This window comes from Podarcis gaigeae, assembly GCF_964106915.1.
Source record: "Podarcis gaigeae genome assembly, chromosome: 17".
Classification (NCBI taxonomy): domain Eukaryota; kingdom Metazoa; phylum Chordata; class Lepidosauria; order Squamata; family Lacertidae; genus Podarcis; species Podarcis gaigeae.
Window position 1 is genome coordinate 4,423,406 of NC_139694.1, and position 22,761 is coordinate 4,446,166.

Consider the following 22,761-nt stretch of genomic DNA (forward strand, 5'->3'; position numbering starts at 1 on the left):
GATTTCCGCATTCCAGAGATTCCCGAGCAGCATTTACCGCCAGTAGAGCCGATGGAAATTGGAACTGCGCACGCGCGGGCAGTTTCAAACCCCAGTGAAGGGCGGAAAAAGGAGGGAAAGAGCTCCAAGAAATGTTTTCTCTGCCAACAGCCAGGTCACTTTGCCAGAGTCTGTCCACAAAGAAAGGAATGGCAAGGGATGGCGGGAGCTGTTGGGGGGGAGGAGGAAGGAGTTACGGCTCAGGTAAAAGCCAACGCCTGGCTGCCACCATTGGGGCACAGCGGCCAGGCCAAAGAGCAGTGAATGTGCCCACGCCGGAACCACCAAGACCAGCGCTTGTAATAGAGGTGTTGCTAGAGCTGCCAAACGGACACCCACTAAAGATAAAGGCGCTATTGGACTCAGGCAGCTCCTGTAATTTTATGAGTAAGGAGTTTGCAGCCGAACACCAGATACAGACTATCCCTTTAAGTAACCCTTTGCAGGTGACCACGATTGATGGGAGGGCGCTGTTGGGAGGAGAAGTTAACCAGCAGACTGTCCCAATGATAATGAGGGTGGCAAGACACACAGAACTGATAGCGTTTAATGTGGCCACCTTGGGAGGAGCGCCCATTATTTTGGGAATGAGCTGGCTAGCGCTGCATGACCCGCTAGTGGGATGGCACCAGAGAATAGTCTCCTTTGGGTCAGCGCATTGCCTGGCACACTGCAAGGAAGGGGAAGCCCAAGTAAGAACCCAGGCCACGCTAGCAGGGATGGAAGTAACAGATAAAGGGAAGGTACCACGACAATACGCCGACCTGATTGACGTCTTCAGCGAAAGAGAAGCAGATAAACTGCCCCCGCACAGACCTTTTGACTGTCAAATTAACTTACTCCCAGGAGCACAATTGCCAGTGGGCAAGCTGTACGCAATGTCAGACAGTGAGATGCAGGACAAGAATCTCAAGCGAGGTTTCATCAGAGAGTCACGAGCGGTGGGGGGCAGCCCAGTGTTCTTTGTGGACAAAAAAAATACTAATAAACCCAGATTGGTCGTGGACTTTCGGGCCCTAAATGCAGTATCAGAACCAGTGACTTTCCCCATGCCCAGAATCGATGACATTTTGACCCGGGTGAGGAAAGGGAAAATTTTGACCAAGCTGGACCTAAGGGGGGCCTATAATCTGATACGTATGAGAAAGGGAGATGAGTGGAAAACCACTATGTTCACCCCCTTGGGGGCCTTTGAGTACCTCGTTATGCCCTTCGGTCTACAGGCAGGCTCGGCCTGTTTTCAATCGTTCATGAATCACGTACTGGGACCATTGCTTTACAAGAACTGTGTAGCGTTCTTAGATGACGTCCTGGTGTACTCAGAGAATGAGGAGCAGCATGTGCGAGATGTAAGGGAGGTACTGAGCAGACTGCAAGAAAACCAGCTGTGGGTGAAACTGGAGAAGTGTCAGTTTCATACCAGGGAGGTGGAATTCCTGGGGTACTGGTTGTCAGACAAGGGATTGGCCATGGATCCCAGCAAGGTTCAAGCGGTACTGGAATGGAAGACACCGAAAACTAAGAAGGACGTGCAAAGGTTCCTGGGCTTCGGAAACTTCTATCAGAAGTTCATCAAAAACTTTGCCCACTTAACCGCGCCCATCACTGATTGTCTTAGCAGCAAGAAGAAATTTGTCTGGACGGAGGAGGCGCAGCGAGCGTTCGAAAGATTAAAGAAGGCGTTTGCGTCGGAAGAGCAACTTTTGCATGTGGATCTACAGCAACCGATGAGAGTGGAGACAGACGCTTCAGACCGAGCGGTGGGGGCTGTGCTTCTACAGCCGGGAAAAGATACGTCGGAATGGAGACCGTGCGCTTTCTTCTCGCGGAAGTTGAACAAATCCGAGAGGAACTACACCATATACGACCGAGAACTGCTCGCCATTCATGAAGCGTTCCGGAGATGGCGACACTTGTTGATTGGGGCACAGCACAAGGTCCAAGTGCGGACCGACCACAAAAATCTGGAATATTGGAGAACTGCCCGAGTACTGAACCAGAGACAAGTGAGATGGGCCCAGGAGTTCTCCAAATTCCATTTTGAAATTCGTTACGTGCCAGGTCCGGAGAACGTAAGGGCGGACGCTCTTTCCAGAAAACCTGAGTATTTAGAGGGGGAGGGAGCGCCTGAGGAAAGGCATATCATCCCTGAGGACCACTGGGTGTGTGGGGCGGCATTGGTAGGGCAAAGAGAACTGGTAGAGGGTACCGAGAACGATGAATACGCCCAAGAGAAACTCAGAGAACTCAGGGGGACAGGGAAGAGCACAGGGGGGTTTGAAGAAAAGAACGGGGCGTTGTATTACAAAGGGGCACTGTACATACCCGATGGGGAACTGAGGGGCAGAGTACTCAAGCAGTTACACGACAACCCCACAGCGGAGCACTTCGGGCAGCACAAAACCATGTGGTTGGTTACCAGGGAGTTTTGGTGGCCCAAGGTGAGGGAAGACGTACGGGAATATGTCAGGGGGTGCGACAGGTGCCAGCGAGCAAAAGGGGAGAGGCTGGCACCAGCGGGGCTATTGGAGCCCTTACCCACACCAGAAAGGCCATGGGAGGCAGTATCCATAGATTTTATGACGGACCTGCCAAAATCCAAAGGGAAGACAGCTGTCATGGTGGTGGTAGACCTATTAACTAAGATGTGCCATTTTATAGCCTGTTCACACGCGGTCACAGCAGAAGAAACCGCCAAGTTGTTTGTAGAGCATATTTTCAGGTTGCATGGCGCCCCCTTGAGGGTGGTCAGTGACAGAGGGAAACAATTTACTTCCAGGTTCTGGAGGAAGCTCATGAGCTTACTGCACGTGGAAGTCAATTTTTCAACTGCCCGGCACCCAGAAACCAATGGGCAGGCGGAAAGGGCAAACGGGATTTTACAACAATACCTGAGGTGTTATGTAAGTGACAGAGAAAATGATTGGGTAGATAAGTTGGCCCTGGCAGAATTTGCCTACAACAACGCGGAGAATGTGTCCACAGGGATAAGTCCCTTCCTGGCTAATTATGGGTGTCATCCCAGGGCATTTCCAGGAGAAGGAGGGGAGAGATGGAGTGTCCCGGCTGCGGAACACTTTGTTGAAGAGATGGAAGAGATCCACTGGCAACTCCGACTTAACTTAGAGAGGGCCAAGGAAGAATACAAGAAGCAAGCAGACAGAAGCAGAAGGGAAGGTGAAACCATAAGGGTGGGGGACAGGGTGTGGCTATCCACCCAAGGACTGCCGTTCAAGGGAGGGTGTACGAAATTGAGACCCAAACGGCTGGGACCCTTTGAGGTCATACAACAGGTCAACCCAGTGGCATTCAAACTCAGATTGCCCAACCACATGAAACTGCACCTAGTATTTCACAGGTCTCTAGTCGCCATACCAAGAGGGGCGAGATTGGGGGGAACGTGAGAGGGAGGTTACTCAAACGCCAGTCATAGAAGAAAGGGAACGCAACATACATGTGGCAGAAATCATTGATTCCAGGTGGAAAGGGAATCAGGTGGAGTATTTGGTAGAATGGGAAGGGGAAGCGGAGTCGGAAAACACAAGGGTACCGGCAGAGGAGGTCAATGACGAGGTTTTAATAGAAACGTTTCATCAACGGTTTCCAAGGAAACCTCAGCCCGTGGGACGGCTCAGGAGGGAATACTTCGGTACCACCGATGAGGAAGAGGAGTTTGAAGGGTTTCCAGAATCAGGGCTGGAAGAGGGAATAGACTCCGACGAGGAGGAGGACACAGGGAGAAGAGACGGGAGGCTGTGGAGAGAAGTGTTTGAATCCTCTGATGATGAGGAGTGTTCTTTCCGGGGTTTTCCATCCTCACCGCCAGCAGGGGAGGGGGCGGGAGGGGGTGAAGGGGGCCCTGGAGGGGAGGTGGATGTCAGGGAACTGCCATCGGAGAAGCAGGAGGTGGAGGGGCTCTCAGAAGTTAGGAGAGACTCAGCAGCAAAGGAAGGCACCAGCAGGGGGAGTGTGGGAGAACAGAAAGAGAGAGAGACGAAAGAGTGGCTCAGGGAGTCTTCCAGCGATAACAGCGGAGAAGTCTCAGGTCCTCCCATAGCTACTCCCACTCCTCGCCGGAAACTGTTGCGCCGAGAGTCCAGACGACGCGTTTCCGTCAAGGAGCTTCTATGCTGGAGTAGATTCCGTAAACGCCCACTGTCGGATTCTGCCAGCGACTGAGGGAGCCATGCTTAAGGGCTCCGCTAAAGACAGAGCGTTGCTAAGTTGAGCAAACTCTGAGGGACTATTCTTTTACGCACAAGCAGCTCAACATCCCATCACAACATCAATCCAACTTTCTTCTTAAACCAAGTGGTAGATTGTTTTCAAGAAAATTAACAGCATAGGTGTGTTCCTTACTGATCTCATCCAGAGTAAGCTGAGAGGGACAGTTGAGAGGTAAGAAGTTATGTAGCCATTGCTCAGTTCCTAAGTATGTTCATAGCTCAGTTAGTAGAGCATGAGATTCTTAATCTCAGGGTAGCCTTTAAGAATCCCTTAAGAGCATCAATAGCAAATTGCCTATCCATAGTACACATGGTAGTTCTATAACTGGGACATGGGTGGCACTGTGGTCTAAACCACTGAGCCTCTTGGCCTTGCCGATTGGAAGGTTGGCAGTTCAAATCCCCATGACGGGGTGAGCTCCCATTGCTCTGTCCCAACTCCTGCCAACCCAGCAGTTTGAAAGCATGCCAGTGCAAGTAGATAAATAGGTACAGCTGTGGCGAGAAGGTAAACGGGGTTTCCATGCGCTCTGGTTTCTGTTACTGTGTCCCGTTGCACCAGAAGCAGTTTAGTCCTGCTGGCCACATGACCCGGAAAAAGCTGTCTGTGGATAAATGCCGGCTCCCTCGGTCTGAAAGTAAGATGAGTGCCACAACCCCATAGTTGCCTTTGACTGGATTTAACCATCCAGTGGTAAAAAAAATTTACCTAGAACTGGGTTGCGTTGCAAAAATTTGCCACAAATCAGGCCTGAAAAAAACGGGGAGGACAACACAGAAAGTACAAGAATGCAACAATAATATGTGAGCAAACAAAGTATTGTTGAGGAAACATCTAGTGCAGAAGCAATCCTAGTTTCCTAAATTGTGTCATTATTTATTTGAAAATGTTAGCTCTAATTAAAAATTATTTACCTTAACTACCAGTAGCTAGAGTTTAAGGGCCTAGTAGGTACTAACTTCTTACCTTATAAACAAAGGTGCATACAAAGTCAATGAAACCAACTTGAAGTTTTGGAAGCTCAGCAGCTTTCCTTCTGTCCATCATAGGCTAGGAAAAAAACCAGCAATAACTTTAAAAATCATTATAATCATTTGTTTTGGTCTCTGTTGCGCTCTAGTAATAATGTCCTGGCCAAGAAACTGAAGCCAGGACTGTGTTCTACAGATAAAAGTGCACACTATTCTTAGTGGCTTCCTTTAACTTTTGTGGGTCAAAATAAATGGGCTGTAATCAGCAAGACTGTTGGTAAGGGGGCAAGATCAGCACTCAGTTATTCACTGCCAAAAAGGAGGATTTGCATCATCAAAAAAAAAGGGGAGGCACCAATTTGCATATGGTGGTTTATATGCATTAGGTGGAAATTTAGAAATAATTATTGTAATTTAAATAGAAATACATCTCACCGCAGTACAGAAGGGCACCGGGTGACTTGAATACCTGTTCACCTGCTTCCTAGGGGCTACAAAATGCTGATAGGCACTTTCAGGGCGGCGGCTGTCCTTTTTATGGTTTCTTATCTTTAAACCAGACTTAGACTGGGCAGCTTCAAATGCAGGACACCTTCAAATAGAGATCTGTCCTCTGCAAAGGAGGATTCTGTACAATATCAATGAAGTGATGTCTCTTAATGTAAAGGTAAAGGGTAAAGAGACCCCTGACCATTAGGTCCAGTCGTGACCGACTCTGGGGTTGCGGCGCTCATCTAGCTTTATTGGCCGAGGGATACAGCTTCCGAGTCATGTGCATACAGCTTCCGGGTCATGTGGCCAGCATGACTAAGCCGCTTCTGGCGAACCAGAGCAGCGCATGGAAACACTGTTTACCTTCCCGCCTGAGTGGTACCCTTGCACTTTGACGTGCTTTCGAACTGCCAGGTTGGCAGGAGCAGGGACCGAGCAATGGGAGCTCACCCCGTCGCGGGGATTCGAACCGCCAACCTTCTGATCGGCAAGTCCTAGGCTCTGTGGTTTAGCCCACAGCGCCACCCGCGCCCCTGTCTCTTAATGTACTCCTTTACTATTTCATATATAATTTGGTGGCTACTGTTTCCTGCTCTGGTATTGCACTGGGAGGATTATCATGCAGTGGGAACTTAATTTTTGTGATTTGGCTCCCACTAAAACAGGGGTGGGGATCCTCCACCCCTCATTTTCCTCATCTTCTTATGGTTAAGTGTGCGGGGGGGGGGAGGACAGCTACCCCATGTGGAAGGACTCAAATCATGATTCTGGTGTGATGTTCATGTTCGACAAGGCTACCCCCGGCTGTACCATTGCCTGTTCCCTGCTGAAAATGAATAGAGACAATGCACTGTTTTTTCTACTAAGGTTGGAACAGGTTTTAAGAAATATCCACACACACACACTCCCAAAATGATTTGGGGTTACAGAATATGTGTAGAGTCCATTTTCTATAAATATACTTGAAAGAATCTCCAAAAGGCAAAGAGAAATTATTGCTTCATTTGGTTGCACTACTTTATGTCAAGTATTTATTATTTATTATTATTATTATTATTATTATTATTATTATTATTATTATTATTATTATTGTTATTATTAGGGAAGAGGAGAAGGAAATGGCATAGCTATGTGAGTGGCTTGTTATCCTTTATTAGGCATAACAAACCACACATTATCAAACAGACACCGGATACAAATTGTGCAAAATATGAGCTCAGCATAACAAGGTTTTTCCCAGTCAGATCTTTAACTCCAGAGAAAATCAATTTGCATAAATAATACAGTACAACATACCACATCGCCAATCAATTAAGAACCACTAAATCTCTTTATAATGGCCCAATCGTTCTACATGGACAGCACTCAAAAATTCAGGAGTGTCTTGTTAAATTGTGGGATTCGGCCATTTTAAGCAAGATCTCATGGATCTTATGAGTAAATCATGGATCTTATGAGTAAATCATAAATCATAAAGGGTACAATGAGTTTTAACAAGAATGCCCCCCCCCCTTTAAAATATGCTGGAATACGAAACAAGGAGAGACATGGGTTTCCATCTTACTGATTTGGTTTTGGTTTTACATTGTTAGTTTGTAATTATATGGTGTTTTTTTATCCTTGATAGCATTGTTTTCCACTTCACCTTTATTAGATTATTCCATATATAGTCACTCTGATTTCTTTTCTTTTTTTACATCAACTTTGAAAATACTGTAATAAAAAGTGTGGGGAGGGAACTTACAATAGGTTGTTGCTGAAGTACATTTCTTTCCATATCTCCTTGTTCCCAGAATTCAGCTGCTACAAGTAGTGCCACCTGTATCCAAGAAAAACAAATGCCTAAGCTTTGGGGCATTTGCAGTTTAGCAGCTTTCATAAAAAGATAAAGGACTCCTGACAGTGAAGTCCAGTCGCGAACAACTCTGGGGTTGCAGCGCTCATCTCGCTTTACTGGCTGAGGGAGCTGACATTTGTCTGCAGACAGTTTTTCCAGGTCATGTGGCCAGCATGACAGCTTGCATACTGGATAATAAATTCCCTTACTGCTATCAGTGCTCACTTTTAGAATAATTAGGGTGGGGAACATGTTTCTGTCAGTATATGGAAACATCACCGCTGCAGACAGCCAGATTGTTGACATCACATGATGCGCCTATCTGTGGGAAAGAAGAGTTTCCCAGGACGTTCACAGGCTGGATAAGTCTTTGTGAAGAGTGTAATTTGAAACCTTCCGTTTGCGTATGTTCAGGAAGTTTGTCAGACGTGCTAGAAGAACTGAACTGAAAGGACGTGTTTTTCTCTAGTGCTGTAATGTCAGAAATAAACATCATGTAAATAGATTTCTGACTTATTTTCTTTCTCCTGCGGAAGCAGGAGGGAGGGGTTGTGCATTTTACCCACGCTTGGAAAAATGTCGCCTATCAAAATCTCCCTGGTCTGTCTGGATATCAGCCAGAGGAGGTTACCGGTAAGCAAGCTCCGAGGACAGTGAGAGGGGCCAGCCTCTATGGAGGGGGCTTGCAAAACCAACAGTTTCAATGGTTACTTCTTTCCCCAAACTTTTTTATTTCCAGCTTTTGTTGAAGTTAATCATATTTTTTAAAATCCAATCTCTACTGATGCATGGAAAGAATTCCTTACATCTTCTGTGTTCTGCTACTAGACCCGGAACACTTTTTCACACACTGTCAAATTAAATATATATGCTCATTAAATCTTATATGCTGCCTCCCCTTTGAATTGTGCATGGAAATGCCATTTACCTTCCCACCACAGCGGTACCTATTTATCTACTTGCACTTTGATGAGCTTTCGAACTCCTAGGTTGGCAGGAGCAGGGACTGAGCAACGGGAGCTCACCCCATCGCAGGGATTCAAACCGCCAAACCTCTGATCGGCAAGTCCTAGGCTCTGTGGTTTAACCCACAGCACCACCCGCGTCCCAGTAATGTGCTCTTAGTCTATGCATTAAAGAATGGGCACTCTGCACTGGGCACCTGACCTTACTCTGTACTTCCCAGGGTTTTGTGATAGCAGATAAGTCACAGGCAGTCATCATCATAGCCCTATAGAAAAAGAGGGTGGGGCAGAAGAGAAACAGAGAATCAGTGTAGTTAAGACAGGTAATGGAAGTTCCGTTCCCCCTGTCCTGGGCAGCAATTTGCTGCTGTATTTTGCACATGTTAAACTTATGAGCAATCTTAAAAGCAGTCCCACTTACAACACTTAGAAGGCATCAAGGAGGTTTGGCAGAGTGGAATCAGTCTGAGAAATGTGAGATTTGGCATGGAGAAAGAATTGAGACTTGAGTGTAGAAGTCTGTTTCTCCTGGCTGCAGAATCTACTTTGTCCTGGTGTTGTTTTACACCAACAGGATCAGCCCTAACTGAGAGCCGATGTTAGTGGGCAGCGGCAGCAGCGCCCTGGCCAGTTCTCTGAAGCTCCCCAGCCTTTCCTCTCCATCGGAGGACCTATGATAATGGCCCGGCCTGCCCTCATTTCCCAAACAAGACTGCTGCCTCAGCTGCTGTGAAGGAAACTATCCCATGACCAGTGTTGAAATGATAATACAGTGGTACCTCGGGTTACATACACTTCAGGTTACATACACTTCAGGTTACACACTCCACTAAGCCAGAAATAGTGCTTCAGGTTAAGAACTTTGCTTCAGGATAAGAACAGAAATCGGGCTCTGGTGGCGCAGCGGCAGCAGGAGGCCCCATTAGCTAAAGTGGTGCTTCAGGTTAAGAACAATTTCAGGTTAAGTACGGACCTCCAGAACGAACTAAGTACTTAACCCAAGGTACCACTGTACTCAACTGCCAGTCCAGTTGGTTTCTGTGCATGAAATAGAGAGGGGAAGCCATCTTGTCCTTTGCCTCAGGCGGCAAAAATCCTTGATTCAGCCCTATACCCCAGAATTCTACCAAGATAGAATTTTCATTTTATCCTGAAAACATATTTATTAAATTTAGTTGGGATGGTACAGTTGGCTGTGGCAAGCCTGTCATATGTCTAGATAACACGATTGCCTCTTTTGACCTTGTAGTCAAATCTCCTTAATCCTGGGTTTATAGTTCCTATAAAAGACTTAGTAGCAAAGACGGGGTGAGCTTCTATGCCTATGCATCTAATGTATATGATGCACTGCGGAACACTGGCACAGTTATTTCCTTTCATGCCTCAAAACCCACCCTATGTGTGTGTGTGTGTGTGTGTGTGTGTGTGCAGTATAGTTGCTAATGTAGCAGCTAGCCACATTGCCCATGTCTTTAAAGCCTCCATTTTTAATCCCCAGTCCTAAAGGGCTCCTGGTTCCTTAGCTGCTGCTAAAATGACTCATCTAATCCAATCAGTTTCAATTACTGAGAAGCACACTCTGCTCTGAGCATGGGCCCTAGTGGCAGGGAACCGTTAAAAGCTTTGAAGAGTAGATTTAGACACCTTGTGGAGTATCCTCAGTCTGTTTTTTTTTCAGATTCAAGGCCTGGAACAGCTGAATCAGCACAGATGGATCATGGCTGAAGATGAAACTGCAAATGCCCTGTTCTCTTTAAGCAGATGTAAATAATAATGCCGACAAACCCAATGAACAAAATTGCGTTTAAGTTGTGCTTTAGTTCCTGAAAAACCAGAGGTCCTTACCACAGGGATTGAATACTGATGCTTCTTTGTCTGTTGGGGGGTTGTGGTCCAAAGCATAAAAATGCATTTTCCTGGGATTCTGCCCCCCCCCCCATGATCTATTGCTGTAGCTGCACCAAGTATGTGATTTCAAGAGCATCATCTGACCTCTCAGGATGTTACTGAACAGCTTGCCTCAATATAAATATTTGACATATGAAACAGATATCATGGTTGCTCATTGTCACTCATTTGTTCAGGCAAACCATTTTTGTTTCGTAAAAAAATCACTTACATGATAATCTCTTTTTTTGTTGTTTCCAAGGACAAATATTCAACCCACTCTCTCTCACTGTTGTAGGTTTTGGATTCATCAACAATCTTCTGAAACATTGTCCTCTTTCTTAAAAAATAACAACAAGGTTGCAGATAGGAAATGAAAGAAGGTTAAACCCTTTCTATGCCTTGATATGAATTCATATCATCTTTGGATAGCCCAATACTAAGAGCAAAAGCTCTTCAAGGTGTGTTTTTTTTAATCACTCAAGTTACTTTTTTAGGTTTTTTTGCTGTCTAGGGGAGCCATTTTGTGCTGGTGGCACTTTTATCAGTATACAAATATTGGCACCTCATTTTTATGGGTGGTGGGGTATAGCCATAGTTAGCTCATATACCACATTTTCTCCTTATCTCTCACCTTTCTTCCAAGATAAACTCACAAAGATCAGAAGAATGAGAAAGAACCTACGAGATAAAACTCCCTTCACTGTATTAGATAAGGTTTTGCCCCTGGGACTGTCCTAGCATTGGACAGAGACCTTATCTGGACACTATTCGGCCGCCGAGACCACATAACACTGGTCTTGAAAGCCAATCTACATTGGTTCCCAGTACGTTTCCGAGCACAATTCAAAGTGTTGGTGCTGACCTTTAAAGCCCTAAACGGCCTCAGTCCTGTATATCAGAAGGAGTGTCTCCACCCCCATCGTTCAGCCCGGACACCAAGGTCCAACTCTGAGGGTCTTCTGGCGGTTCCTTCACTGCGAGAAGTGAGGTTACAGGGAACCAGGCAGAGGGCCTTCTCGGTAGTGGCACCCGCCCTGTGGAACGCCCTCCCACCAGATGTCAAAGAGAAGAACAACTACCAGACTTTTAGAAGACATCTGAAGGCAGCCCTGTTAAGGGAAGCTTTTAATGTTTAACAGACCACTGTATTTTAATACTTTGTTGGAAGACGCCCAGAGTGGCTGGGGAAACCCAGCCAGATGGGTGGGGTATAAATAATAAATTATTATTATTACTCAAAGGCAGTAAATGGCAGAGTTTTACTGCTGTTGTTGTTTTTTATATGCTTTGTTGCTGTAGATTAGACCAGATTGTCTCTAAAATGGAAAGACAACGGGATATTTTCTGCAGGCTAACTGCATGCACATAGGAAGTTTTTAAGAGTTGACTTCCTATCCTTGGCTTTAACTTGAACCAAAACAAATAAGCCACTTTCCATACAAAGAACTGTGTGGCTCTTCTGCTTTGCCTCAGCAATCACTCTTCCACCCCTCCCATTCCCTTTTTGTGTTGTGTGTGTTGTTTTGCCAGCAACAGCCGGGGGACAATTGTCCCTGAAAGAAAAAGAACTATAGTATATCTCCTAAATAGACTGCGTGGGCACTTGAGATACGATACCAGGGAGAATGCCAATCCTATATCCCATCCTCAGCTTGTTCTGCTTCCTTCTCCATAAGAATATAAATGAATGCTTTGAAGGAAAACATCCACCATCTTGAATTTCCATAGCAAATCTATTGATAACTTACTTGAAGTACAATGCTAAGTCCGTAGCTATAATGGCAATATCCATCAATTGATTCACATGCTCAAATTGCCTCCGGTTAAGGTTCTGGTAAATGTTCAGAGACTAAAGAGGGGGAAATGTATAGATCAGAGTGGAAGACTAGAATTCGTCTGTCATGCATCATTTTGGATACAGTGGTGCCCCGCAAGACGAACGTCTCGCAAGACGGAAAACCCACTAGACGAAAGGGTTTTCCGTTTTGGAGGCACTTCGCAAAACAAATTTCCCTATGCGCTTGCTTCGCAAGACGAAATGTCTTGCGAGTTCCTATGGGTCCCCCCCCCCTTTTCCTAAGCCCTAAGCCGCTTATCAGCTGATCCGCTAAAAGCCGCTAAACCGCTAATAGCGCTAATCCGCTAAACTGTCAATGGGCTTGCTTCGCAAGACGAAAAAACCGCTATACGAAGAGCCTCACGGAACAGATTAATTTCGTCTTGCGAGGCACCACTGTATCTACATCTTTCCCCCTAATACTTTGTCTCGCATAGAGAGAAATCTGTCAGTTTTGGTTTCTCTTGGTTTCTCATTTCCCCACTGTTAAGTTCAGCTCTCCTGATTTCCACATCAGTCTGTAGTTTAAAAAACAAAAAAACCTATGTGAAATCTAATCAGCATTTCTCCTAATATGCGGTATGAAAAGTATGGACCACAAACCTCTTCTGAGAGTAGAAACTTGCCAAATTCCAAGTGGTGTCTCTCTAGAATTGATGAACCATGAAGTTTGGCTAACGCGTGTTGTGATCTGTTAGGAAATATTTCCGAAGGACAAAATTGAAAGGGGATAGTTAGAAACAAAAAGCAAAGCTTAGTATGCGAAATGTTACTTTTGGACTGGAGAAACAAAACAAAAATAGCAACCAGATCTTTTCGTTTCTTAAACTGTGAGTTTAAGCTCTTTTCAATAAGAGCTTGACAGTGAAAGTTATGTGCCACGAGCCAAAATACTGTCAGTGGAAGCCCGTGCAGGGACGTCTGCTTGAGCAATGGGGTTTCCCTCCCAAATTGGCTCAGTGAGCAGAACCCACAGAACAGCAGCTGAACAATCTCCCCACGCCTCCTGTTATGTATTCAGTGGTCTGTGTCTGCCTGAGCTTGAGTCTGGACTAAGGATTCTGAGCTCCTGTGTTCTGATTTGATACATGGTATCCAATCACAGAGGGATGCGGGTGGCGCTGTGGGTTAAACCACAGAGACAGGGGCTTGCCAATCAGAAGGTTGGTAGTTTGAATCCCCGCAACGGGGTGAGCTCTCGTTGCTCGGTCCCAGCTCCTGCCAACCTAGCAGTTCGAAAGCACGTCAAAGTGCAAGTAGATAAATAGGTAACGGCATTTTTCTGTGTGCTGCTCTGGTTCGCCAGAAGTGGCTTAGTCATGCTGGCCACATGACCCGGAAACTGTACGCCGGCTCCCTCAGCCAATAAAGCGAGATGAGCGCCGCAACCCCAGGGTTGGTCACGACTGGACCTAATGATCATGGGTCCCTTTATCTTTACCTTATCCAATCACAGAACATTTCAGGATTTGGGCCTTTGCCATTGGCCCTTAAACTCTGAGTCATGATTTGCAGCTTGGAAGTTTAGACAGCCAATCACTTTGGGAGTGGGAGTGGCCAAGGCCTTCAGAAATGTATATAAACAGTTGCTTTGCCCCTGTTGTCCAGTTCTGTTAGTTCAATAAAGGTTCTTTGCTGTTATCACTGATGGGAACCCAACTACACTTCACCTCCTTCCATCTGGCCAGCTGAAACTGTGCCCTTGAGCTATGATAGATGTATTCTTCTCAACACACTTTCATACTATGCTTCATTGTTAATTCCAGAGAGGTTTACAACAATTTACAACAACAACAATCAACAGAAAGGTATATCAATTAGGAACAATAAAATCATATCTAAAACTGCAGACAGTAAAGAATTAACACAAATATTTGAAATTCTTTGAAAGCTAGCTAGACTTTGCATACTTTAAAAACCTCACACACATCAAACACCAGCACAATAGAACCTACTTCATCTGATAAAGATTGTTGGTCCCTCGATGGTCAATATCATGACACAAAGCAGCAGTCACCATTGCAAGTGCTTCAAGATCTGTGTAGTACTGTTTCAGATTGCCTGTCTACACCGTGTAAGGATCACAGATTTTGATTAGTGCTTCTAGTAGAAAATTCACTTGGCATTGCTACTTACTAGTACAGTGGTACCTCGGGCTACGTACTTAATTCGTTCCGGAGGTCTGTTCTTAACCTGAAACTGTTCTTAACCTGAAGCACCACTTTAGCTAATGGGGCCTCCCACTGCCGCTGCGCCACCGGAGCACAATTCTGTTCTCATCCTGAAGCAAAGTTCTTAACCCGAGGTACTATTTCTGGGTTAGCGGAGTCTGTAACCTGAAGCGTATGTAACCTGAAGCGTATGTAACCCAAGGTACCACTGTAGTCAAAAACCTATTCTACTAGGCAGATACAGAACTAAAATTTGAACTTCTGGGGCTGAAGAGTGGGATTAAAATTCTGCAAAAACAGACAAACAGTCTCTTATGCAAACCATCAGAAAAGGCTGATAACTCTTCCTGCAGTAAGACTTCTTCTTTGTTCATTTAAGGACAAAGGCAGTCTAAGTCAAGGCGATGGGAGGATAAAAGTCATGTAAAGAGAGGGCAGTTGATCTCAGCTGAAACAGCATCTTGGGAAGGAAAAACATCAGTAAAGACCGACATACCATGAGAAGTGTGAACATGGTTTGCGCAACATTGAAGCCATGGCGCCAGTTGTGATAGGTGATCCTTCTATAACCCTTGCTGACGGAATATATGAACCTCACCAGGACCTGGGAAAACAGAACTTTAGTAAGCGCAGGTTTTGAAAACTCTGCAGCCAGAAACAGATGAGATAGTTGTCATAAAATGGGGATGGGGGCTCACAAACAAACAAACAAACCACTGGCTCACTTTCTGGAGTATTTTTGGAATCTGCCTGCTAAGCAAAGTTTTCATTGCAATAAATTAAATGAACAGTATATACAAGTTTTCCCTAGACCTCAGATGTTCTAATTGCAAAAATTTTGGGGCACATCAGGTCTCAGAGGAAAGAATCGCAGCCCCCAAATGGCTGCAAGTCTCTACCCAAGTGTGGGTTCCTTGTGCAGGTTGCTGCTGCTGCTGCTGTCTGATGGATTTTCTGCAGCTTGGGAGAAGTGGGTAGATGCCAGTCAATCAATCAGGATTTAATAGTTAAGGGACCAAAATATGTTACAGACAAACAACAGGTCAAAGGAAAATATATGCAGTATACAATATCCTAATAATAATAATAATACTCTGGGCAGCTTCCAAAAAAATATTAAAATACTCTAATACATCAAACATCAAAAGCTTTCCTAAACAGGGCTGCCTTCAGATGTCTTCTAAAAGTCTGGTAGTTGTTGTTCTCTTTGACATCTGGTGGGAGGGCGTTCCACAGGGCAGGTGCCACTACCGAGAAGGCCCTCTGCCTGGTTCCCTGTAACCTGGCTTCTTGCAGTGAGGGAACCGCCAGAAGGCCCTCGGAGCTGGATTCAGTGTCTGGGTAGAACGATGGGGGTGGAGACGCTCCTTCAGGTATACTGGACGGAGGCCGTTTAGGGCTTTAAAGGTCAGCACCAACACTTTGAATTGTGCTCGGAAATGTCATGTGGACAACTGAGAGAATTAGCTGACAGATTAAAGTTGTCACTTACCTCCTGTGGAATTTGGAATTTTTTCACCACTCCAAGTTCATAATACATCTGAATGCCACATTTCACAAGGTCGAGTTCAGTCCATTCCAAATCAGAAAAGTGGAAATCGTAGATCTCAAATTGTGCAGGATCTGGAAGTTGTTCTTTCTGGAGCAGGGGGAGAGTTGCAGCATTGGTTGAAATAGTGCAAGTCCCACTGACCAAGTACCAAGCATTTCTCAAAAATCTCCCAAACTGCGGCTGCTGAGCTAATTATTTTTATGCGCCCATATTTTATGCGCCCATATTTTTATGCGCCCATATGTGATCAGCACAATAATATTTGTGTTGGCGCTGCTTACTGCTGTGGAGGGCAAATTTTGCTTATACAAAGGAGCTAAATCAATTGCCAAAGATTATCTTCTCTTTCGGCCAATGGCTATTTCTCGTAGGCTGCTTAGAGAACTTTGTTATGGGGTTGCGCAAATAACATTTGTTGCACAAATTTCATTAATAAATATATACAATACTAAGATAGCCTGAGATTAATACAATACTAATAGCCTGAGTCAAACTGGTCTTGGGATCTAAGCAATATCACTCATTCCGCTTTCCTGTTTTAAGATTTTGTGTGAATACCACTTTTGGTTTATTCAGAGATTCCAGCAACTGAAGTAGCTACTGAAAGTTTAGTTACCCTGTATTCTTAGGAGCCCAAAGTGTGTGATTTTCTACACAACACAACCTCCAAGTGAGTGAAAAAGATTGATAATAAAACCAACACTTAACCAAGAAGTAACATTAAAGTAAGGAACAGCTCTCCCTCCCTTCTATTCTTTTTTTACAGGTGGAATTCAGTGTTGCGTTCTTCCAATCGTTCCATCTGCACAAGCATTCAATCTTGCAAGACAGAACAACACACCCTCCCCTCTCCCCCCACAGTGTTTTGGGGATTCTTCCAGATCCCCCAAGCCAATTTTTGAGGGTTTTTTGAGGGGAGGAAGCAAGCAGAAGTCCTTCTGCTGACAGAGCTGGTTGGGGAAATCCCACACTAAAAATCAAATTTGCTTTTTTATATGTAAAAGCTGCACCATAAAAATTGACCAGCTGCCAGGAGCTGGGCTGGAAGACAACACCACTTTTGCCATTTATTGTCCATCCCAATAGTATTAATCATATTCTTTGATATTGGACTCTGCTGATACACCCTGCACACCCAGCTGTGCTGGGGGAGATGTTTCCCTTGATTATATTATAATCTCCGTTGTATGACTTTGGCAGGGGAGAAAGTTTAACTGTGAAATTTCAAAAGAAGGGTATTAACCCAGAACAAGTCATGTGGACACTCACTAGAACTGCAGTCAACTCTTCCTCATCACACTCAGCAACCTCTTTCCCAAGTTTCTGTCGTGTCGGCTGTGGAGACATATACAAGTTGAATTATGGCTGACAACACTCAGAGATGGGCCAAGACGTTTTGGTGCCGAAGGCAGATCTAATGCTACAAGGATGCTACTGGTGACAGAGTGTGTGAGGCTGCTGAGCAAATGTCATTCTGGCACCTACTGACAAGTGTCTGAAATACCACTCATGCAAAGGCTAATGTACACATTAGTTTTCCCTGTGCCTGTAAGACTCCCTGAACTCCTACTCAGGAAGTAGCTCACTGAGCATAAGCAGCAGCTGTCTCAAATGTACACACCTCAGCTGAACTGTGAAGTGAATGTGGCTTACATTTTCAAATCAGAAGGTTTGAGGGAAAACGCATAAGACAGGAGCCATTCTCAAGCAACAACAGGATAAATATGGATTGTGGCTAACATCATGTGTCCACAGCTTCAAACTTAATGTGTCCACAGCAGTGGGAGGGCAGTGGAGCTGGAGTAAATGGAAATGCGTACACAGTCACAGAGACCAACTTTCTCTGTGCACAGACATATTTGGGTTTTAAAGTATATATATTTAAAGGTGCTTACTGTACTTTAAAATGGGATGCGGGTGGCGCTGTGGGTTAAACCACAGAGCCTAGGACTTGCCGATCAGAAGCTCGGTGGTTCGAATCCCCTCGACGGGGTGAGCTCCCGCTGCTCGGTCCCTGCTCCTGCCAACCTAGCAGTTCAAAAGCACATCAAAGTGCAAGTAGATAAATAGGTACTGCTCTGATGGGAAGGTAAACGGTGTTTCCGTGCGCTGCTCTGGTTCACCAGAAGCAGCTTAGTCATGCTGGCCACATGACCCGGAAGCTGTACGCCAGCTCCCTCAGCCAATAAAGCGAGTTGAGCGCTGCAACCCCAGAGTCTGCCACGACTGGACCTAATGGTCAGGGTTCCCTTTACCTTTACCTTTAAAGAGTGAGACTTGACAACTCTTCCTCATGCAAACTTATGTAACCCTTTAAAAGCAATTTAAACATCCAAATTATTACAAAGGTGCCCTCTCTCCCTCTCCATGTCTTCCTCATCTCTACTTGGGAAGTATATTCAATCCTTCCATCTGCAACATTGAAGCAAATAATCTTTTCAAGGGGTAAATTACACATAATTGAAAAGCAGCCTCATAAGCCTGAACACTTTGAATGGAGGAGTGGCGGGGAGGAGGGCTTGTTGTTTATCCCTTTCTCCACCAAACATTTTCTCACTCAAAATTGGCCACCCAAGATGCCTTCCCCATGTCAGGGTTCTAGGGAAAGGTAGACATGCTTCTACAACATAGCGGTCAACTTACAGATTTGAGAATAAGGGACCAGCAGCCTCAAAAATAAGGGATCAACAGCCAAAATAAGGGATTTTGGCTTAGCTTAAACAGAAATCCGGCACTGATGGAGCCATGCTGCTTTGGCTGCCACTGACTGTGTTTTGCAGGGGGTTGGACTAGATGATCCTAAGGATCTACAACTCCCACCAAAGAAGAGGGGCAGACAAAACTGATGAACGACATCGAGATGGCAAAGCTTACAGGCAGAATTCGAAACCAGGAAGAGGACCTCTTTAATAAAAAATGGGGGAAGTTTATAATTTAGTTGAAGAGCTATTGTAAAGAGTTACATACATTGGTAGGATTGACAGAAAACTTGTAGTAAAAATTTGAACTATGGATGGACAAGTGATTTATAAAAACAGAGTTATGAAAGGGGTGCAGAGGGGGAAATCACTACATTAAGATGCTGCACTGGCTGGAGGGGATGCTAAGCAGCACGTCGGGGCTGCCATAGTCTTGGAGCGAGGAGTTCCATCAGCCCTTCCCCACCTGAGAGGGAGGGAGAGAGCCTCTTGCCCATGCCACCTGGCATGAGGCGGTTGTCGCTGGCAGCGTGGCAGAAGTCTTGCAAGAGAGGGGCTGCCTGGCCGCCTGCCCGCCGCCACCCGTCTCCTCACAACGCACCCCTGAGGGGGAAAAGGGAGACACGGGGAAGCGGCAGCTCATGCACATTCTCTTGCGGTGGGGGACCCCGAGCCGCTCCTTCCCTCCTGAGCAGGGCAAGCATGAAACCCGGGAAATTTAAGGGACATCATCAGTAAGGGACAGCAGTGGGACACGGCGCTGGGATAAGGGAGTTTCCCGCCAAATAAGGGACGGTTGACAGCTATGATCTAGAACCCAGGTGGCTGGGGGGCAAAGCAGTTTGTGGGGAGAGCGGCAAACATGAAAGGCGCAGCCATTTCCACTTCCCCCTACTCTGCTCAAAACCGCAGGCTTCTGATGCTGCTTTCCAGTGAAAAAACCAAAACAAAAATCTGTTGGGCCTTTATTACACATATTTGTGTGTTACTTGGCTATTTGGCATGTGGTTGCAAGATATCAGGGCTCATGGTTGTGTGAGTCCTAGAACACTAATTTCAACTGATTGGCAACAGTCGAAATGGGGAGAAGCCTGGATTTGAATGTTTAAAATATTAACAAGTGGTTTTGGAGTGAGGGGGGGGGGAAACCAAGGGCTTTAAAAACCATACCAGTATTGCTTGCATTTCATTCTTGTCGCATTGCACATGGTAGAGCACCATGTCCTGTGCGATATCCTTTCGATTCTCCAGCTTGTTCATCTTATCGTAGGTATCAGTATTGAGCACAGACCAGCCAAGGAACTGTGTCAAAGACTTGGAAAATAAAACAAAAGTTACTATTACAGCTGCACAGGAGTTGGCCCTTCTTCCTCTCCCATATCTCAGTGATGTCTCTTAAAGAACAGTACTAATACGGTGGTGATATGTATATGTTTATTAACTATTACTAGGATTTTTATTCCGCCTTCCTACAGTCAAGGAAATGGTCAAGGTGGCTAACACCACAGGTTAAAAACAGACTAGCAGTATCATAATTTTAAAAACAAAAATGCTGTAAAAAAATTAAATTAAATTACAAACCCATTACTGGAGGGAATGATACCGAGGTGGACCTTGGTAATATGGTGCCGGCCAAAATTTGATGCTCCCCCCCACCAACCCAAAGTTGCTTTCTCACAGCCTGGTGAGGGAGGCGCTGGGCTTTGGGAGGGAGGCGCAGGGTCCTAGAGCCCTCTTGCTTCCTTCCCAAAGCTAGGCAAGCGCTACCTAGGCGTTGGGAAGGAGACAAGAGGACCCGAGGACCCTGTCAGAGCCCTCAGGCCTTCTTCCCAAAGCCCAACATTTACTAGCCTTTGGGAAGAAGGCAGGAAGATGCCCCCTTGGCTCCTGCACCCATAGCTGTCAACGTTTCCCCTTTTTTAAGGGAAATTCCCTTATTCCGAATAGGATTTTCTCACAAGGGAAAAGTTGCCTGCACCCTGTGTGGGGGAACTGGTTGTGCAGCCCTAAATCCGCCTCTGAATGATACAGTCTAAGAAGAAAGAGATAAGGCTTTAGAGCATCTTTTGCCAACCCAGTGCTCTCCAGATGTTGTTCGGCAACTCAGTCCAAACACATACTAGTTGGTGAAGGCTATTTTGATGACTTTTTGAAGGCGATATGCAGAAGAAGCTAAGGGGAATGCACATAAAACCATGGATTTAGAACAAAGTTTAATTGTAGACAATCAAAGAGAAGAGGAGCCAGAAAAAGCAAAAGATAATACAATAGCTGGGGAGAATCAGTAACTATCTCAAGTCAAGGGGGAGGTTTAAATGAGCACAGTAGGGTACAGGAAGCCATTTCAAGAGTGGCCTAAAGGTGTGTGAGAGACATACAACTTGTAGGTAAAATGGATTTGTAGCAGAGCTGGGTACTGGTGGAAGTAGCATAAAAATAAGAAGTGGAGACCAACCATTTAAGAAATGGAGGCTAGCTCCATACATCAGGTAGCTATTTATTTGCATACTGCATAGAGTAGGAACCTAAGGCTAGTACAAGATTAACTCTGTTGGTTTATAGCAGAATTGTGTTAGTATTTTGCAATCACCTGTCTATTATTATTATTATTATTATTGTTATTTATTTCATTTCTACACCAGTTTATATTTTTAAGAAAAATCTCAAAGCGGTTTACAGCATACTAAAACACCAATAAAATATCAATAAACCAATCTGTCAAAGCAACATAATTAACGGAAAACTAAAATATTATCTTAAATATTTCAAAAGAAAACATTACAAAGGAGGTCAACTGCAGAATACATATTTAACACAAACAAAGTTAACAAAAACTTTTTTAAAAAACCCACAAAAAATTGCTAAGTGAAGTCAAATATAAAATGCACATTTGAAACAGCATAATTAACAAGAGAATAAAATATTATCATAAGCGTGGCACAGCTGTTTGGCAGGCACAAAAAGATGGGGCAAAAGAACATCTGTTTTCAATTCCAGCTCCAATAAAGAAACCCACCTCCATCAGTGTTTCATCCTGTTCATCAAAGGGCTTCCCATCTTTTCTGTTGTAAAAGGTGGCTACACCAACAATCTCTTCCTTTTTGTTGACTATTGGCATGGAGAGAACATTTTTGATGATCCACCCTGACTCATCAACAGGACTTTCCTTAAAGCAACATACGAAGTATGTGTCACTATAAATTGCACATTGTCCCAATATAATAGTGATATTATTATTCACCCAAGGTAAAGGAGGATGTCGTATGGACAGTACCATATTTAAGCTAGGGGTATAGCTCTGCACTACAAACTTAAATGGATTTAGCATTCATTCCTTCTTCCCAAGATACACCAATGGGGGACCCCTCATGAACAGCTGCAATCACACACGTTATTGTTGTTGTTTAGTCATTTAGTCGTGTCCGACTCTTCGTGACCCCATGGACCAGAGCACTAAAACGAAGCAGGGAAAGGCTAATAGAGTTCTGCCAAGAGAACAAGCTGGTCATCACAAACACTCTTTTCCAACAACACAAGAGACGACTCTACACATCGACATCACCAGATGGGCAGCATCGAAATCAGATTGATTATATTCTCTGCAGCCAAAGATGGAGAAGCTCTATACAGTCAGCAAAAACAAGACCTGGAGCTGACCGTGGCTCAGATCATCAGCTTCTTATAGCAAAATTCAAGCTTAAACTGAAGAAAGTAGGAAAACCCACTGGGCCGGTAAGATACAATCTAAATCAAATCCCTTATGAATACACAGTGGAAGTGAGGAACAGGTTTAAGGGTTTAGATTTGGTGGACAGAGTGCCTGAAGAACTATGGATAGAGGATTGCAACATTATACAGGAGGCAGCAACGAAAACCATCACACACACTTACAGTACCTGAAATGTAAACATCTCATCCGAAGCTGCATCCATAATGTTGCAAATCTTTAAAAAATGTAGAAATGTTTAGTTTCCATCTGTATTTTTTACATGCTGTTAATTAAATCTAAAGTATAATTATTTAAGCCATCTGATCCCAAGCCCTCCCCACCAAGACCACCCGAGGTCTTGCACAACCTCCA

General features: G+C 44.9%; 1 protein-coding gene across 1 annotated transcript in view; it reads right to left on the reverse strand.

Moving 5' to 3' along the window:
• PDE6B (phosphodiesterase 6B) overlaps positions 1-22,761 on the reverse strand; it is a gene marked incomplete at its 5' end in the record, with an annotated part of 31,289 nt that overhangs the window by 2,827 nt on the left and 5,701 nt on the right. Inside the window, 13 exons of the mRNA XM_083720054.1 lie at positions 5,233-5,316; positions 7,474-7,548; positions 8,734-8,797; positions 10,651-10,758; positions 12,170-12,270; positions 12,862-12,949; positions 14,214-14,323; positions 14,926-15,033; positions 15,922-16,068; positions 17,251-17,316; positions 19,851-19,994; positions 21,697-21,846; positions 22,577-22,624. Of these exons, the coding sequence (XP_083576180.1) occupies positions 5,233-5,316; positions 7,474-7,548; positions 8,734-8,797; positions 10,651-10,758; positions 12,170-12,270; positions 12,862-12,949; positions 14,214-14,323; positions 14,926-15,033; positions 15,922-16,068; positions 17,251-17,316; positions 19,851-19,994; positions 21,697-21,846; positions 22,577-22,624 (1,293 nt within the window). The remainder of the gene's footprint in view (positions 1-5,232; positions 5,317-7,473; positions 7,549-8,733; positions 8,798-10,650; positions 10,759-12,169; positions 12,271-12,861; positions 12,950-14,213; positions 14,324-14,925; positions 15,034-15,921; positions 16,069-17,250; positions 17,317-19,850; positions 19,995-21,696; positions 21,847-22,576; positions 22,625-22,761) is intronic.